The sequence below is a fragment of the Balearica regulorum genome, chromosome 6 (assembly GCF_011004875.1).
Source record: "Balearica regulorum gibbericeps isolate bBalReg1 chromosome 6, bBalReg1.pri, whole genome shotgun sequence".
Classification (NCBI taxonomy): domain Eukaryota; kingdom Metazoa; phylum Chordata; class Aves; order Gruiformes; family Gruidae; genus Balearica; species Balearica regulorum.
The window spans coordinates 40,610,655-40,628,860 of NC_046189.1; the positions used below are offsets into that span (position 1 = coordinate 40,610,655).

The 18,206-nt window shown below is 41.7% G+C and overlaps 2 protein-coding genes across 2 annotated transcripts in view; both read left to right on the top strand.

The window, feature by feature from the left end:
* EPC2 (enhancer of polycomb 2) overlaps positions 1-8,667 on the top strand; it is a 48,715-nt gene extending 40,048 nt beyond the window's left edge. Inside the window, exons 11-14 of the mRNA XM_075757285.1 lie at positions 3,027-3,163; positions 4,355-4,514; positions 6,209-6,542; positions 7,904-8,667. Coding sequence (XP_075613400.1) covers positions 3,027-3,163; positions 4,355-4,514; positions 6,209-6,542; positions 7,904-7,976 — 704 coding nt within the window. The 3' untranslated portion in view covers positions 7,977-8,667. The remainder of the gene's footprint in view (positions 1-3,026; positions 3,164-4,354; positions 4,515-6,208; positions 6,543-7,903) is intronic.
* An 8,907-nt stretch (positions 8,668-17,574) lies between these two features.
* Positions 17,575-18,206, top strand: part of KIF5C (kinesin family member 5C) — an 85,857-nt gene continuing 85,225 nt past the window's right edge. Inside the window, exon 1 of the mRNA XM_075757286.1 lies at positions 17,575-17,908. Coding sequence (XP_075613401.1) covers positions 17,783-17,908 — 126 coding nt within the window. The 5' untranslated portion in view covers positions 17,575-17,782. The remainder of the gene's footprint in view (positions 17,909-18,206) is intronic.

Consider the following 18,206-nt stretch of genomic DNA (forward strand, 5'->3'; position numbering starts at 1 on the left):
TCACTGAACCAATCTGATCCCTTTGATCAATTGTGTAAACTTCTTGTAGTCTTACAGGCAATGTCTGGAAAAGTAAGTTGGTCTCTTTGCCAGAGACCTCTCTGGAAGAATTCTCTGTTTAATCTAAAATGAGATAAACTGATGAGCTAGGGATACAACTGATGGTCAGGAGAGATGATGGAGGAAGGAAGTTACCAGGACTTTTTAGATGGTAATACTTCCCACAGCAAAGTGGGAAGCTTAACCTGCTTGCTGAATTCCTAGAATGCGACTCTGCTTATTTTTGGGGCTAAAGAAAGAAGTTGGCTTTAGGCAAAATCTTCAGCAGTTTGCAGTGCAGTCAGTATGTTGCACTTGGCTTTCAGTCTGCTTTAGCTGTCAGTTCCAGGGACCCCCTCAGAAAGTTACCTGTTTAGTTACCGTGTCCCTAGGTACAAAAGACCACCAGATAGTGGCTTTCTCAGTTTAAGAATTTTGCTTATGGAACAAGCTCTTACCTTTTAGAGGTTTGGGTTTTTTTTTTTCTTTTCCAGAATTAAATAGCATGTAGAAGTAATTAGATTAATGAAATACCACTTTTGGGGCAGCCTGAAATACGATCTTTGATTAAAGCCTTCAAATCCTGAGACAAGCGACATAATAATCCAAAGCAAAGCTGTCGAGGAGAGGAGCCTGGAAGACTTTTTTCCCTGCTCTGCTGTAGTATTTCAATATACAGTCAGGCTATGGTAAAATAGAAAATCCTGATATCCAGCAATGGAAGCTAAAAGTCTGTTAAGTAGAACCTTTTATAAGAACTACAGAACACTTGCTCTTAGCTATGACCTTAAAGGCTACCGTGGGATGTTTGAAGAGGTTTGCGATTTTGTTCTCTGGGACCCTCCAGTTGTTTGATTTGGAAGAAGCAAATGATATTAAATGTGCTAATGACCATCTGCTGTATTTTATAACAAGGCTAACATCTGAGTTCAGTCTGACCACTGAATAAATATCTGGTGATAGGTAGTGAGCCGAGTGGAATTTAAACGTGTAAAGGCAGAGTAAGTGATTTTTTACTTTAATAGGGTAATCTTCCCTGTACCTTGTAATAGAGGGAGGGTTTCACGACTTGATGGTCTGTGTTAAACTGAGAAGGAAGGGAGATTGAAAACACAGAATTGATATGTGGGCTGAATTAGATGATCCTGTGATACAGAGACTGCTTTCTATATTATGTCTTTACAGTCCATAGAAGAATGCAAGTGTGAGTGTAGATGAATGCCCCTTTACTCCAGACAAATAACAGCTAATTACAGCTCAATGCAATTTACGGGGTTTTTTGTGCTGTACAAGCTTGTTCTAAAACACTTTTTTTAAAACAAAAGGCATGTTCTGGAATTTGTTACCTCAGAATTTAAAAATAGAAATACATGTATATGTAATGTTCCATAATGCTGTTCTTGGCTCTGTTGCCTTTAGTAATGCAACACGTTTTGGAAGACTGTTGTGAGGGAACTTAACAGGTTTAGCTGACTGAACTTCAAGTGCTTGTACTAATAGGTAAGAATCTTCAAGAAGAACAAAGCACAGCTAAATATGAAATAAATTTGATTTTAGAATATGTTGGAAATTATGATAAAATCCCTAGAATCTAATAGGATTTACTGTATAAGTCATTGGATTTTTTTAAGTGCCCCTCTAACGTGGTTGAAGCCTGTTTTAATAACTTAGTAGTAGAGAAGAAGTTTCAGTATGAATTTCTAAACAGTCAGTCTTAATTTTGGTATTTATTCAGAATAGAATTTTAGGACAACTGTGAGTATTACAACTAGTAAAAGAGCGAGCCAGACCCTGAAAGATAGGTCACTTCATATTTTAATGTTAGCTCTGTGTCTGTTGATAAGATGATACTGCTGCGGAATCCAGGTGTATGAGATGAGAGCCTCAGTCTTTGAAAAATACAGTTCAGGATAAACTGCTGAGATGTAGTTAATGGGAATTTTTGAAAAGTGAATTCTCTTTTTACTTCCTCCTAGGAGAACGTAGTTCTCAGGTTAGCATCAACTGCACAAAACTCAGGTTTTAACATGAAACTTGACAGTATTTTCAGTTTATCGAGTGTGCAGTTCAGGGGGAGAATATTGAGAACAGCTTTTCTGACTTCACCATTCCCTTCATTTGTGGAGAGCATGATACTACTGGGGTTGCGTTAACTTGGTTCTCATAAATAAACGTATTATATCGCTCTTAAATTTGTATTCCATTTATAAAAAGAAAAATTTAGTGGAGAAAATCCTGTTCAGGTGAAACTTAAACATTTCCTTCAGGGGGAAAAGAGAAGTGTGAAATAGGAAGGTCAAACTGGATTTGCTAAATAAGCAGTGCTGTGTAATATTTGCAAACATTTACTAAGTTTTAGACCTGGAGAATAGCTTTGTCATTGTATATTTGTTATAGTCCTTTCAAGTGAGGGTTGGTGTGGGATTGCATACAAACTATTTACATATATGAATTCTGATTGTGCTGTCAAAGTAGGTGTTCTTGAGTGGCAGTTGTGTGCTTCCTGTACAGAGTCTGTTCTGGTGTCAGAGATAAGGACAGTGGCAAGGGACTGTAGGAAGGAAAGTTGTACAGGAATAAACCAGCACTGTTTACTGGGAGAGAAGACACCCAGCTCAGCCCAGTGTACTTCCTCCTCAGCAATGATTTTTAGGACATGCTTGTTTTCTGAGAGCCAGGAAGAGAATTTCTTTAAGCTTTTGCTTAAAGGTACTGGAAAGAAAACCACCAAAGATAGAAACTGCTTAAAAGCAATAAAAGCTATGAATCCTTTTGTTATAAACTGATTCAATGCTAAAAGAACACAACAAACAACTTTTAGCCTGACCTCTCCTTTATGTAAGAATATATGAAGATATTTGCAAGCATCTGACACAATGTATGTTGTCTTCAACCACTTGTTATCCAAGATGGATTCACTCTTGCATTTCAGATGTATTTGTTTTGTGCAGGACTATTTAACTCTAGCTTCACTTTCTTTTCTGTAGTAACAGGGGGTATCACAGAAGAACAATTTCAGACACATCAACAGCAGTTAGTTCAAATGCAGAGGCAACAACTTGCTCAGCTTCAGCAGAAACAGCAATCTCAGCATTCCTCACAACAGACACATCCGAAAGCACAGGTAATGTACCCTAAATGTCATATGCTGATATCTTCCTTTTTGTTTATTGTGTTTATCTGTCTTATAAGCTAAATATAACAACTCAGTAAATATGTTAAATTTTAGAATGAATGTAGAATGGCTTTTGGTCAAGACGCTTTTCCACTTTGCTGTGTAGTGCCTTTGTGCTGTAGCTGTAGAAATACCTTGATTTCATTTTTCTATTTGGAATTTAACTGGTTTTATCCTCCTTTGTGTAAGTGCTCCAAAGTGACTTCTTTATTAAAACTACTTGATGAGGTTATGTACTCTGTTATGAACAGATATTCGGTGAGTACTAGAAATTAGTAGCTTCTAAGAGGAAAAAGGTAGGTTTGCATATTTAATTTGATTCCTTCCCCATCCCCAGTGTTACTACTACTCTCTTCTAAAAGAATCACATTTCTCCTGAAAAATACTGAAAATTCTTTAGACTTGGAGTTGAGTATATTTGCTGCCTGGAGACAGAAGAGAGAAGGAAACTTAAGGCATTGTTGTTTTCTTAGAGGAAACTTCTCAAACACATAGAACCATAGCATGGTTTGGCTTCAAAGGGATCTCACAGCCCATCCAGTGCCACCCCTGCCATGGGCAGGGACACCCTCCACTAGCCCAGGTTGCCCAAAGCCCCATCCAACCTGGCCTTGAACACTGCCAGGGAGCCAGGGGCAGCCACAGCTTCTCTGGGCACCCTGTGCCAGGGCCTCAGCACCCTCACAGGGAAGGATTTCTGCCTCCCCTCCCATCTCCATCTCCCCTCCTGCAGCTTCAGGCCATTCCCCTTGGCCTGTCACTCCCTGCCGTTGTCACCAGCCCCTCTCCAGCTTTCCTGGAGCCCCTTTAGGGACTGGAAGGGGCTCTAAGGTCTCCCTGGAGCCTTCTCTTCTCCAGGCTGAACAAATCGTGAAAGAAATCTGTCACGCTAAGAACTGTGTTTGCCATTGACTGACTTAGTTGGGCAGGACTTACAGAGTGCTCATTTGGACAGTAATTTCGAACTCTTCATCAGACTTGTGATATGGAAATCTTTAATTTTATGGTGTATTAGGTTACATTTAGAAGATTTATTGATTTATTTGCTGGTAATTGTGCATTATAGCAATCCTAACATGGTATTTCATTTTATACTTGGATAATTATAAAGAAAAAAAATTCTTTTTTGAATTCCCACAGGGCTCCAGCACCTCTGACTGCATGTCAAAAACACTTGATTCAGCCAGTGCCCACTTTGCTGCCTCTGCAGTGGTTAGTGCACCTGCTCCTGGTCGCACTGAGGTAACGAAGGAACAAAACACCAGCCACAACAATATCAATGGTGTTGTCCAGCCTTCAGGTGATGATTTCTTAAAACTCATGGTCTAGTGTGAGCTGAGAATGTCAACTGATCTTATTTCTGATTTCTAAAATACTACTTAATAAACAAAAAAAAATCAACTATGTGAATTGTGATGTTTTAAAGAACAATATTTAAAACTACCTTTGTGCAATGGCATGTTGTTAGTATGGTAATAAAAGTACCAAATGCTCTTTTAGTTTGGAAGAGCATTGTTCCTTTTTTCTTTTGTAGGCTCTTTTAATAATCTGTTATGATCAAAAGTGTAAGTGGCAGCATTTTAAAAACAGTGTGAATGTGTAATTAAAAATAAATCAATTGCTTAAGTATCTTGAGAAGGAAATAGGGAAGTTGCTACATTATTTGATCATTGTCTCACTTGCACACTCAGACAACGTACTAATCAAATGCTTCTAGCAATTCTTTTGACATTACTGCAAGTTTCAGATTTCATTGCATTTAGGATTCCTCCCAAATTCAGGTAAAAGTGCAGACGTTGGCATTCATTACCTTGCCCTCCACCTTCTGAGCCTCCATTACCAGAAGGCAGTAATGCCAGTTGTGCTGGGGCAGTAGCCATGTTGCCGATTTGGCGTTTGACTGCCATAACAAATAAAAGGCTTTTAGAGTAATTTGTTGTTTTAACAGCTAGTGATGTGATTAGTTTTATAGACCTTCTGCCAGGCAGGGTTGATGATAATATGAAATGAATAGAGGGGAGAAAAAAACCACAACTGAATAAAATCAATATACTGGAACAGGTCCAGGAAAGAAGATGACATCTATGTATAATTCTCTAAGATCTTACCTGAGAGGGTAATGTTTTGAGGGGTATAACATTAGGCACATGGTAGCGTACCGTGCTGGTACATGGTAGACAGCTTTATGATTGATGAAAACCATTGCAAATATGCATATGAAATTAGACTTCTGTTACTGTTCTAAAGCTTTAAGTGGCAATGATGTAAAATAACTGTTCCTCTTTAGGATAGAAAGACTCATTTATGAGCAAATGTTAGCTGAAAGCAGGTTTCTTTCAGGAATAAGAATCTAGAGGAAGATGTACATAGTTCCCCTGTGATCTGAATCAGAACAGTGAATAGCTGGGATACCAAGATGAAATCTGAGAACTTCTGGTTTGAATACGCACCTTGAAACCTGAAGTTTCTCACAGCTCAGGAGTGCAAGTGAAGCAGTGCATCATGATCTGAAAGGAGTTTCTACTTGCCCTAGCCTTAGACCCCTAGTTTTGTTCCCTTGAGGGAGACAGGTCCACAGAGCCTTTTCACATTGCCAGCAGAACAAGGTAGGAGGAGATTCAAAGCTTCAGAATTTGGCTTCACAGTGTCTGAGGTTGCCTAGCTAAGGCATGCCCCCTTCAATCTACTCTATGGGGAATGTTGCCCCTTTAAGGAACCTAAAATGAGGTGTATGTTTTGGGCCATGTAAAAGTTCTTTGTTATACAGTAGCTTCTTTCACGTTCTGATGTTCTTGTGAATGGAAAAAAAAGATGAAATATGTCTATGTTATCTAGAAATATTTCTAAAATTTTACATTTTGTGCATCTTTAAAAACAGGTTCTCGCACAGTTCCAGTGACATATATACTTACAGCATTGCCCTTGAAGTTTAATCTTTGGCTTTGAATCTAAGGAATGGCATATCTTTAATTAACAACATTTGTTTTGTAACAGGAACCTCTAGAACTTTGTACTCCACCAACATGGCTTTATCATCCAGCCCAGGGATTTCAACTGTACAGCTTGTAAGGACAGTTGGCCACACCACCACAAACCACTTAATTCCAGCATTGTGCACAAGCAGCCCTCAGACACTTCCCATGAACAATTCTTGCCTGACGAACGCAGTGCACCTCAACAATGTCAGTGTTGTTTCTCCAGTCAATGTGCATATCAATACAAGGACTTCAGCACCATCGCCAACAGCCTTAAAACTTGCCACAGTTGCTGCCAGTATGGACAGAGTGCCAAAGGTAACTCCTAGCAGTGCCATCAGCAGTATAGCAAGGTAAGCTTTCGGCAGGTCGGAGCAGTTCTAAGTGACGTTTGTGCTATGTGAATGTCACTATAGCTGTGCCCAGCTCTGTGCTAGAGCACTAAAGAGAATTGTTTTCGCCTCTGAGAGGCTACTCAACAGACCTTCAACCTCACAAAAACATTGGCTACTGGCAACTTCAGCCTGGCCATGACAGACCACAAGAGCTGACTTTTTTCAGATCAACCCCCAAATAATTTGCACTGATTTTTTAGGCACCAGTAGTTTTGGTAAACTTCCATTGTGCTTAAAATGGCTTCATCATAACCATTTTCATTTGTCCCTTCTCATGCAGCACTTTGAGGTAGATTCTGTCAAACTCTCCACATGTTCTCTCCATAACTTTGTGCGCTCATATTGTAAGATGCAGGCTGGCACATACTTATTTTACATATACATATGGATATATTCGTTACGTATTTATGTAAAACATAAACCAGATATGTGCCAGCCTGCATCTTATGTATATAGATAGATATTTATTCTCATTGAGCAGCAGCAGTATTATTTCAGGAGCTGGCAGTTGGCTAAATTTTCTGAAAATTACGATACTTAAGTGTTGTTTTAAGTCTCTGCTGGATTGTATGATGTTTAAAAAAAAAAAATCACATTTGTTTATGAATTAGAAAAGTAAAAAATGGATATCAGTAAATGTGGCTTCCTGATTATTTCATAATGCTTCTGGGGAGGTTAAAAAGAGCTTTTTGAGATGGAAAATTGCATGTACAATTTAGTCACTGCATAGATTGAGGAAAAGGTATTTTTAAATTAGCAATCATGCCTTAAAGCATACTTTTGTTTCATCAATGCATTTAGTTCTTATTTCCCTCAAGTCAGAGGGCTATTTGAAGTCATGTCAGCAAATGCATTAAGTACCACCTCAGCTGCATAGGTCTTGGGCTTCTCTGCAGAGAATGATAATAAATTAGAAAAACACTTAAGATTTCTAAAGTGAAATTGGATGGAGGGAAAACTGTTAGAGCAGTGCTTTGCTCACTAACAGAATAATTGGTAATTGGTACGCAGTCGTCATGTTGCATTTTGACTTTGCTCCTTCCAGAGACTTTTTAGTACTCTTCTCCATAACTCAGGCTGGTAATTTACAGTTAAATGCAATAATCCTGTGGAAGGGACTGCACTGTCAGTGGAATAAAAGCCGTTCTTAAATGTCAGTATTTAGTTTTAAATTATCTGTTTCTTGTGTATGTGTTAAGGTTTCTCCCTGATCCAGGTAATAGCTGTGTAAAAACACATAGTGCATGTAAGAAATTACTAAGGCTGCGTAAGGAAATACTTGTGTTCTACCTGTAATTATTGAATATTTTTTATTGCAGAGAGAACCATGAACCAGAACGACTGGGTTTAAATGGCATAGCAGAGACAACAGTAGCAATGGAAGTGACATAACCTCAACCAGTGGCTCAACCTGTGCTAATGGTGTAGTCATTCATATTCCAACTGAATGCAAAATACAGCGCTCTGTGGATCACAGAGAACTAAAATGGACCTAAATGGACTATCATTATATCGTGTATTAAGTCGATATATAATGTAAATTTTGTAAAATTGGGAAAATCACTACCTTGTAAAATAGTTTATTTGTATCATCAATATTATTTCTGTTACTTGAATAGTAGATATTCATCATCATGCTTTTGCACTTGAATTTGCAACTGAATGGATTAAAAAATAATTCTTTAATGGGATCATGAGCATGAAATGGGATCCTGCATCACTTGTTTTAACTATTTATTTTGCCATGTTTACATTTTGTATCTTGTACAAATAAATCCAACTTTGTGTCTAAAAAAAAAAGTTAAAGATTCATAGCTAGGAAACAAAATTCTTGTAATTTTTTTCTAAAGAAAATGTAAAGTTTTCACTTGGTTCATTTTGTTTCACAATTTGACTAGATGGACTTTTTGGTAAATACTTTAGTGGCATTTCACTGTCAAATATGAAGTTCAAGGCAAAATAGTATTTTCTATTACTGTGCAGGGGAAAGGGATGGATCGATACATGCAAATTTAATGTAGTAACTCACTTTTCCATATATTTTGAATGTATATTTCTATTTATAATACCAGTTTATAAAAAATAATTACACAGGAAAAAAACTGACTAGGAAAATTATGCATCTAGCACATCTAAAATTGTGCAGATATGAGAAAATTTTCAACTGATTACATTTTATCTGAAGACTGCATATTTTAACCGGCTTTAAAACTGTAACACACCACATAAAGGATATTTTACCAGGTATGTATTGCATTATATATCATTGCAATAATTAATTATTGGATGTCTAGATATCGAGCCATCCCAGGTGGTGGGGGGGAGGGAGGGTTGTGGCAAGATTGTCTTTTCAATTTTGGAGAGTTTTCCTGTGGCTACAAGGCAAGTAACGGGTTGGAAAAAGTCTGACTGTAAGCGTTGGACACCTTCGTAGTGTAGTGTTTTAGTGACTTTTTTTATACGGTTCTTGTAAATTAGATACGTGTAGTGGTGTTTCAGAATGTTTGTTTATGCACTAGTTCAGACAACTTTCCCTGTTACTTGTTCTTGATAAGTGAAAACTGCAGGGAAATAAAAATACATATCAAAACATGGACATGTTGCATATGTGTTTATTTCACAATGTGCAAGCAATGTAAGGGTCAATTTTAGCCGATATTAGTGGTCTGTTGGTGGTTTTGGCCAAAGCATACGCACTTTTTTCTAAAAGGTTTTAGTTTATGATGATTTCCTGTGCTTACAGTATATAGCAGGGGAGGGATGGTCTGGTAGTTGGGACCCAAGACCTGTGAATAATCAGGATGAGACAGTTTCTTGTTCTGCCAAAGAAACTTCAGGTATTGCTTTGGGTGAATCGTACGAATTTTCTGCTGTTTGGTTCTCCACCTGTAATTTGGATAATGTTTCTTTATTTCTTAGAAATAATGGAGTCATTAAGATTGGAAGGAACCTCAGGACCTTGTCTAGTCCAGCTCCCCCACCCCCCCCAAAGTCAAGCTATGATTTGCCTCTATGTCATATAGTCAGTGTTTCTCCTCTTAGCTTTTTATATAAAGACCTATTTTTAATCTTAAGTTGTGTTTAAATGTATTTTGTCTTAGATCTGTAAGTTAAAAGTTCTGACAGTTAAAAACACTTGGCAAAGCTTTAAATACTGGGAGTTTCTCATAAACTCAGGTGTCTAAAATGAGATATTTTTTGCTTAACTGATTTTTTTTATTTTCTGTTCAGTAAGAAGTCCTCAAGGAGAGATGACAATCGTATCTGTTGAGAATAGTCAGGGCAACGCGGGACACTTTGGTGTTACTGCCTTGGTCAGGCGCGAGGCACCATGGCAGGGTCGGGGGGGCAGCACAAAGGGGATACCTGTGCCAGCACATGTGTGTTCATCGCTCTTCCTGCGCCGTGCTTTCGTCTGAACTGCTGCTCCCTGGCATTGTTCTTCATGCGTGCCTGATCTTTTCACATATGTCTAAGGCTTTCTATAGAACCGGGTTCATTTCTGGGAATGACTATGACCTATGTAGTCTGAAGTATGAATGGATTTTTTTTGAAAGCAGAATTGCTGCAAACCAGTCTGAAAAAAAAAAGTTACTTTCCTTGCTATATAAAAATAGCGTTGCTTCTCTAACATACTCCCAAAACCTTTTTGAGGTTTAATGAACTTTGTGAAGTCATTTCTTCTGTGAATTGAGAGTTCTAAGCTTAGCAAATGACAGCTACCGAGCTCTGTAGTATAGACTCTTCTCACTACAAGCGTAGACAAGGTAAATTGGGCTGAAGATGTTTCTGATTGCAGTGTATCTATGACTTGGTACAGTCTAATCCTCATCTAATTACTTCAACCTTCTGCTGGAACTTCTAACTTTTAATAGAGTCTGGAAAAATGTGAGGTGGAGAAAAGGCTGTCATGAACTGCAAAGGTTGTAATGGTAAGTGTGCCGTATGTTGAATGAGTTTCATTTAAAGGATTAGTAGCTTTACTGTAAAGTAGAACTATAATAGTCGTCTTAAGGATTTCTAGCAATTAGTTGTGTGCCTCCAGTGCAAGAAGAGCAGTGATGAATAATACTTTAGTCCATAGAAATCTTCATTTAAAAAAAAAAAAGTATTGTTAGAAAGTCTTCTACTGTCTCCTGATGCTGGCATAGAGCAGGGAATAGCAATGACTGAGTTATTTCTGTGTGGTGTTTTAAAAGTGTGTTGAGGATATGACATTCTTCTTAATTTCCTTATTTGAACATCATGCACACCTGCAAGATGACTTGAATAGTGATTTTTAGTTTATGTATTAGGGAATGTTATTCAGGTCAGATTTTTGGATGTAGTTTATCTACAGCAATTTATACTGGACTTCTAAGGTGCAGAGTTTTCCTGGATTTGACTTCAGAGAAACAGTTTCAAACCTCACTTCCCTGTTTTTTCTGCCTTTAGGTTTTGCAATATTCAGACTTAGAAAGATGGAAAATAACCTTCATAAATTAAAGCCCGTCTTCACAGTAAACTGCTACTTGGGAAAGAAGACAGACAGACATCTCTAACAGGGAGAGGAAATGGTTCCTGTGTAGCAGGAGACCCAGGCAACACCACTTGGGTTAGCAATTAGATCCGAGTGTTTACATTTAACAAAGGCACATGGTGGATAATTGTTTTTCTTCTAGCCAGCTAGTTTTGTGGAAAACACTAGATGGGGGCAGTTGCTGTCTGTGAGCCCCCTGAGTTTCCCAGGAAAGCCACCCAGACCTATCAGTATGGAGACAGTGGCACGTTGGCCTGTGTAACCACCTGTACCGGGGAGCGCCCTAAAGCAGGCAGCAGCTTGGAAGGGGGATTTCTTGGGGAAAGAACAGGCAGTTTTAGGGTAACAGGCAATGTTAGCTGAAGGCAGGGCACACTGTGTGCTAGGAGATGGTAGGGACGGGGTAGGTGGGGATCCATGAGGGGAGTGGACCCACAGCAAGGGCTGTTGTGCTTCCCAGCACATCCTACCATCACTGCATTATCTGGAGTTGTCATTTGGGGAGCCTCTTGCTTGTCTTTAACAGAGGTCATGTTACAGACACCCTGCTACATTGCTCTAGCCTGCGTGGAAATACAGCAGCCTTCCAGCTGTTTGTAGAGTGCTGAAATGTGCTTAATGGCAGTGTTTCTCTTGTAGGCCAGTGGTTATGTGTGAGAATAGTGTTGTATGACCTGGGAATATATCTGGGTAATTTTCCTTACAAAGCTTTACTTAAATGGCAAGAAGGAGAATGTAAAGATGAACTTCTGAGTGAATGTAATACTGATTTGATTTCTGTGTGGTAGGGAAGTCCCCTGGCTAAGAATATGAGTTTGAAGAAGGCTGCAATTCTTACACATTATCCTGTCCTTTGAAGCACTTGGCTCACCAAGTCCTTAACTTGTGTGCCTTGTCCTCCTGCTAGTGAATACAAAGCCTCCTTAAAGCAGTGACTTCAGAACACTTTCAGATGACTTCTGTTAACTGCAGGTAGTTGCATCTTGCATCTTCACTGACTGGAAGGGAAAACCTAGGAATACCAGCATCCTACTTGGAGGAACCCAACAGCACTGTCTGGAGCAAGGTGATGTGAGGTTCTTGCTTGGCCTTACATTGGTTTGATTGTGTGCCGTCCTACTGCAGTGACGGTCAGTACCCAAAATGACGTTCCCTGATGTCAGAATGTTTGTTTCTGAAGTGCCTTTCTCTTACCCAGGAAGAAAAGGGAGTTTCAAGTTCAGTTCCCTGTTTCCTCAGAGACTTTGCTTGTTTCAGAGTCACCTAGTGTGTATCAAAATGCAATCTGTGTGTGCTTTGCATTTATTTTAATGGTGTAATCTCATAAAATTAATGAAGACCACCTATGCAAGTTACATTTTGCTATGAATTTAACCCCATTTAATCACAGTCTGTTTTGTCACCCAGTAACTACAGCTTAAAGACAAAAAATAATAGTTGGAATAGGACTAAAATCTGAAAAATGAAAGGGAATAATAGTGAAGCACTGAACTGCTTCCTGAACATGGACTATGTCTTCTCTGAATCTTGGCATCATCTTCCCATTCTTGCTGCAGACATAGTAGTGTTGAAAGCGGTGGTCCCTGTACCAACTGTGAAAATTAAGTAGCACAACCCAGCATCCCTCCCCAGTCCCAGGGCGAGTGGCTATGCAGGCGTGAAGAGACATGATGGCCCAAAATCTCCTCTGCAGAAAATCTGAGAGATGCCTTGAGCCCTGTCGATGTGCCAGGATAGCCTTTGGCCTGTACCCCAGTTACACTGTTTTGTGGGTTTGTTTTTGTTTTTCTCTAAAGTTACAATTGTTTCTGTGACTTAAGAATGGGAAAATCTGTTTAGTCCAATCTGGTGTCAATCCATTACACACAGATTTAACTCAAATACAAATGTAATTATACAGGGAGGATAATGTAGAAAGAACAATTAGAGAGCAAAGGGCAAATGAAGGAGGGAGGCAATTAATTAAGGCTATACTATAGCAGATAATGATAAGAGAGAATTTGTAATAGAACAGATATATCAGCCTAAATCTTCTTCTCTGACAGGAGTACACAACCACTTGCTTAGAGTTCTGACAGGTGAAATGAAAAGACTGACCACAGCACCATACCTATCCTATGATATCCTGGCAAGATCTGATCTACGCAGGAATGTCTGTAAAAATAAACCAGTACTGTGCCTGTCAGCTGTTGAACTCTCGTAGGGATAGCGGAAAGAAGTTAATGGGGCAGAAGATGATCAACTGACTAAGGCAAGGCACAATTAACAGTTACACTTTCAAAACCTCAGTACCAGTTCAGACTGATATTTGATGGAGAAGCGAGGCCCCGCTTCAGCAAGCTGCGGTGTAGCCCCGTGTGCCTGGCTTCACCCTTGGGGATGGGCTGGTGGTGGCTAGCTATGAATTGATGGCAGCCTGGTGCTCGCTTTCCCACCATCGCTGTTAATGCTTCACTGACTCTTCCTGAATTAATGTTATTTCATTGAACTCTGCCCTGGGGATAAAGTGATGCTTAAAATAACATCGTCCCCCATCTTCCTGATGATGATCTGACTAGACTAGTTATTGCGGTTTTAAATCAACAGCTGTGTAAGTGACACCAGAAGATGGCATCATCTGCCTGTAATGCTGTTTAACTCTTTCTGGATCTTCACGCATAAGGGTGGGGGAGTTTGACGATGGACATCTTCTCCCTCACAATGAAAATTGGGGTGGAGGCTTTGTGTTTCAGGATTGTGCATTTTTTTAGTGGGTTCTGGGTTCTTTGTTGCATTGGTTGGGATTTTTGATTGCTTTATAGCTTCATACAGTTAAGGAAGACAAATATTTTTTTCCTTCCCCCCCCCCCCCCCCCCCCCCCCCAAGTTACAATCCTTTTACTTTGGTTATTTATTGAGTAATCCAAATGAAAGGATTGTAACTTGGAAAAATACTTGGAGTATTTAATAATGAACTAAAACATTTTTCTCTTTTATACAAAGTGGTAAAAATCAATTGATTTATTTTTAGCAAACCCATTTTTTATAAGGGGGTTAACAGATATATATGACTATGCATAATGTGAATAATTTATATGAAGATTGAGATTTATGTGTGCACTTAACACACTTTAGATATATACTTTAAAGTAAGTGAATATCGAAGTGTTTTGCAAATCAGAAGCAATGACTGCTCCTCAACTCCCTGCTAGCATAGCCCAAACACTTTCTGATGGAGTGTCTTTAGATTGGCATGACTCTATTTCCAAATCTGACTTTTCTGTAGAAATGTGAGAAAGGAACCTCTGATTGCCAAATCATTGTCAGTTATGCAGATCCTGTATGTTTTGCTGTTCAATTTTTCCTTTGCCTGGACAAATGGTCTTGTAGCCCAGTGTCTCCTGAATTATAGGTGTGTCTCCTTGCCTTTGGTGATGTGTGGATATGCAGATTAGGTCGTTCTCTGTCTCGGTTCCTCTTAGCTGCCTGCTCAGCACTCTTTAGCTCATTTTGTTGCCTATTCTTCAATCTTTGGCTGCCTTTATTTGATTAGTTGTATTCCTGTTAAACATTTTATGTTCTGGCTTTGTAAAGGTTTTCCCCAGTGCACTCCTAACAGTGTCATCAGGTGTCTGTGGGACATCAACTGTCCTTGACATTTAAAACTGCTTTTTGTCCTGGGTATCCCAACCCTTTTGGTATCTCCTGCAAGAAAACCTTACCACCTCTTTACCCATAGACATATCTCAGCACTGATGACACAGCCGTAACATCAAATTTCACCTCAATGGCCGTTGCTGAGACACCATGATCAATGGAATCTACACGAAAGCTGCTCTCCCTGGTGGTGAGTTACTCTGGCCAGTACTGGTGTCTGTTTGTGGCACTGAATTGGTAAAGATGGCAGCAATTCAACCTTTTTATTCTTTCCCAACCCCAAAACTCATTCCTGGGTCCCAGAAGCAATGAAAGGAAGCAATACTCTTTTGGCTTTGTGGATAGGAAATTGTTTTCTCCCTTTTGAAATGCTCACGTGTCTATTCCCTCATTTCTGTGGGACCACCTCTTGGTCAGAATCCATAGTCTGTTGTTGTTTGGAACCTCTATCATATGCCCCCCTTCTTGGTTTTCCTGCAGCCTGAACAGGTTAGCTACATTGGTGGCTCATCTACAGGGAAATGGAATCTCGTTCTCTTACTGCCGTCCCCCTTCACCCCTGTCTTCGAGGAGGGGATTTTTTATTCCTTTTGGAGATCTCTGATGTCCTGGGCTGTTCAATGAACTATCCCAGCTGAGGTTGGCTCAGCTTGAGAATGTCTTCAGGAAAAATCAAAACTCACAGTCAAGCCATGTCTGATCTGCCAGAGTGATTCAAACCATGGGCTTAGTATCTAGCTGGAGAACTTGCCACAAAGTTGTAGGAAAATGCGATGACATCAAGATTCGCTTTCTTTTACTTTTGCGGTACCCATAGTCAGAAAACTCTCTTGTGTTCCACTGTGCTGTAGCTCAACAAAGCCAAGCAGGGTATAGCTGTAGCGGTGTTTCTTGCAAGTACGCAATCTGAAAAATGCCACGGCTTCAGGAATGAAAGAAATTAATAATGATAATGGTTAAGATCACGGCAGCAAAGTATGACTACTTATCTGTATCTTGATAGTTTGTTTTGCGTGAAGCAGTTTCCCAATAAACTGTAAATCATACTTTCCATCAGGCATCCGGAACAGCCTGGCAGAAGCTCACAAGCTCAAGGAGGTTCTGATCACTTCTGGATCTGGCTGAAAACTAACCTTCCTACTGGGCTGCTTAACCAACTAATCTGGCAATAAGTAGTAAAAATAGCAGCTCTGTGACAATACGGTATTGTCTACAATACAGACAATGCAATATTGTTTGTGAGAAAATTGCTGAGAAAAGATGGCTCTTCAGTGTATTCTTGCTGATTGCAGATTATACCTACCCTAATAAGAAAACAGAGGGGTTTGCCTATCTTGTTCCAAAATGAGCTCTTGATAATGGTGAAAAAATAAGGATTAATTCGTCAAAACGGTTGTCTTTTATGACTAAGCCCCTACTTGTCATGACTAACGAATTTGCTATTCAGGGTAAAAAGCTTGAAACATAAAGAGAAATAAAAGGGGCTAGATAATTGGTTATCCACGGGAATAAATCACATTTATATAATAACCTCTTATCACATGCTGCACATTGCTAACGCTCCCTAATGTAATTGCTTTTAAGAAGGGCAGGAGAACCTTTGTAACTCGCCTACTGTTCTTGCACCCACATCAGGTAACGAGGACAACCACTGTGGCTAGAAGAAAGGGAAATCTCTGTAGAAATGCTGAAGAACTGACCACTGTCATCTTAATTGCATGGCTGAAGCTAATTTAATGAAACTGGTACTCTGTTCTTTGGAGGAAACCTGTTCCAGGAGTTGCTGAAGTCTGGGGGCTGATCCTGCTTTCCAGAAGGCATCAACAGTTGTTGCAAGGAGCTGGGCTGCTTAAAGACATGTGCAGGGAGAAAATGATGGAGAAGACTACATGTGCTATGTCAGACTATTTTGGATGACATTAATCCAGTAAAATGAACTAGCCTTGGCTCAGGGTTGGGGGCAGGAGAGTAAGTTGTAGGTAAGGAAGAAAAATTGCTGTGCTCCTTTGTCAGAGAGCGGAGGAGGAGAGCATCCCTGAAGTGCAGGAACAGGCTACAGACTGTGTCTTTCCCAGATGCTGATTCACTGACTGCATCGTGACAAACTTCTTGTAAATGTAACAAGGTCAAAGCATTGCTCAGAGATGCTATTGCTTCTGCTTTTTCTCACAGAAAATAAGGGTAATGTAATGAAGGGAAGCACTGGCATGACACCACAGGAGGAGTAAGTATCCTTTAACCTGGCTGCAGATCTGGCTCGTGGGGGAGGCAAAGCGCAGGTTTTCAGTCCTCTCCTGAGATTATTTTCCCCTGAGGGAGCAGCTGCACTGGGGGCCTGTCCAGAAGAGAGTACCTACACCTAAAAATATAGCAGACAAGGCCAGGTGGAAATGAAATATCTGCTCCCTGTCTGTGCGTTTCTGTTGTTGGGTTTTGTGTGGTTTTGGTGTTTTGTTGTTTTGGTTTTTTTCTTTTTTTTTTTTTTCCTCCTCCCCCTCCCCTGGTGTGGGCTGAGAAGGGTAAGCCCCCGTTAATTACTTGAACTCACCAAGGGCGAAGGGGTAACGTGAGAGCTGGCGGTGGAGGGCGGCAGTGGGGCGGGGACAGCCTTCGGGGTCGCTGAGCGGGGCGGGGGGGCGGGCGCCGCTGAGGGGAGCCGTTAGAGCCGTTAGGACCGTTAGAGCCGTTAGGACCGTTAGAGCCGTTGGCGGCGGCCGCCACCTGCCGCGCGGACTACGCCTCCCAGCAGGCCCCGCGCGCTGCGGTGCGGCGGAGCTCGGGGGGGGGGGGGGGCGCTGAGGGGGCGCAGGCTTCGCTCCGCTCCGCTCCGCGCACCGCCCCGCCCCTCCCCGCGCAGCCGCGCCTGGGCGGGGGGCGAGCCGGGGCGCGCGGCCGCTGCCGGCACTGAGCGGCTCCTGGCGGCTCCCGGCCCCGCCCCGCCCCGCCCGGCCGGCGGCAGCAGCGGCGGCAGCAGCAGCAGGGCGTCTGCGGCACCTGCCCGGAGGAGCGCTCGCTCCCTGCGGCCGGCGCCCGCCCCGCCGAGATGGCGGATCCCGCCGAGTGCAGCATCAAAGTGATGTGCCGGTTCCGGCCCCTCAACGAGGCGGAGATCCTCCGCGGGGACAAATTCATCCCTAAATTCAAGGGCGAGGAGACGGTGGTCATCGGGGTGAGTCTGCCGCATCCCTCTCCCGCCTGCGCGGTGCCGTGACGGGGCGAAGCATCCCTCCCGGCGGTCCGGCCGCCCGCAGGACCACCACCGACACCCCCCCCCCCCAGCCGCCGGCGGGCCCGGCGCCCATTGTTCCCGCTGCGGCGGAGCGAGGGAGGGGCGGCGGCGGCGCTCCCCGCGGGGCCCGCTCCTCTCCGGCGGGGCTGCCGCCCCCACACCGCGGGCGAGGAGTCTGGGCTCCCCCCCCCGGGGGTCGCGGGCCGGGCCCGGGGAGGGGTGGGGGAGCGGGGGCGGC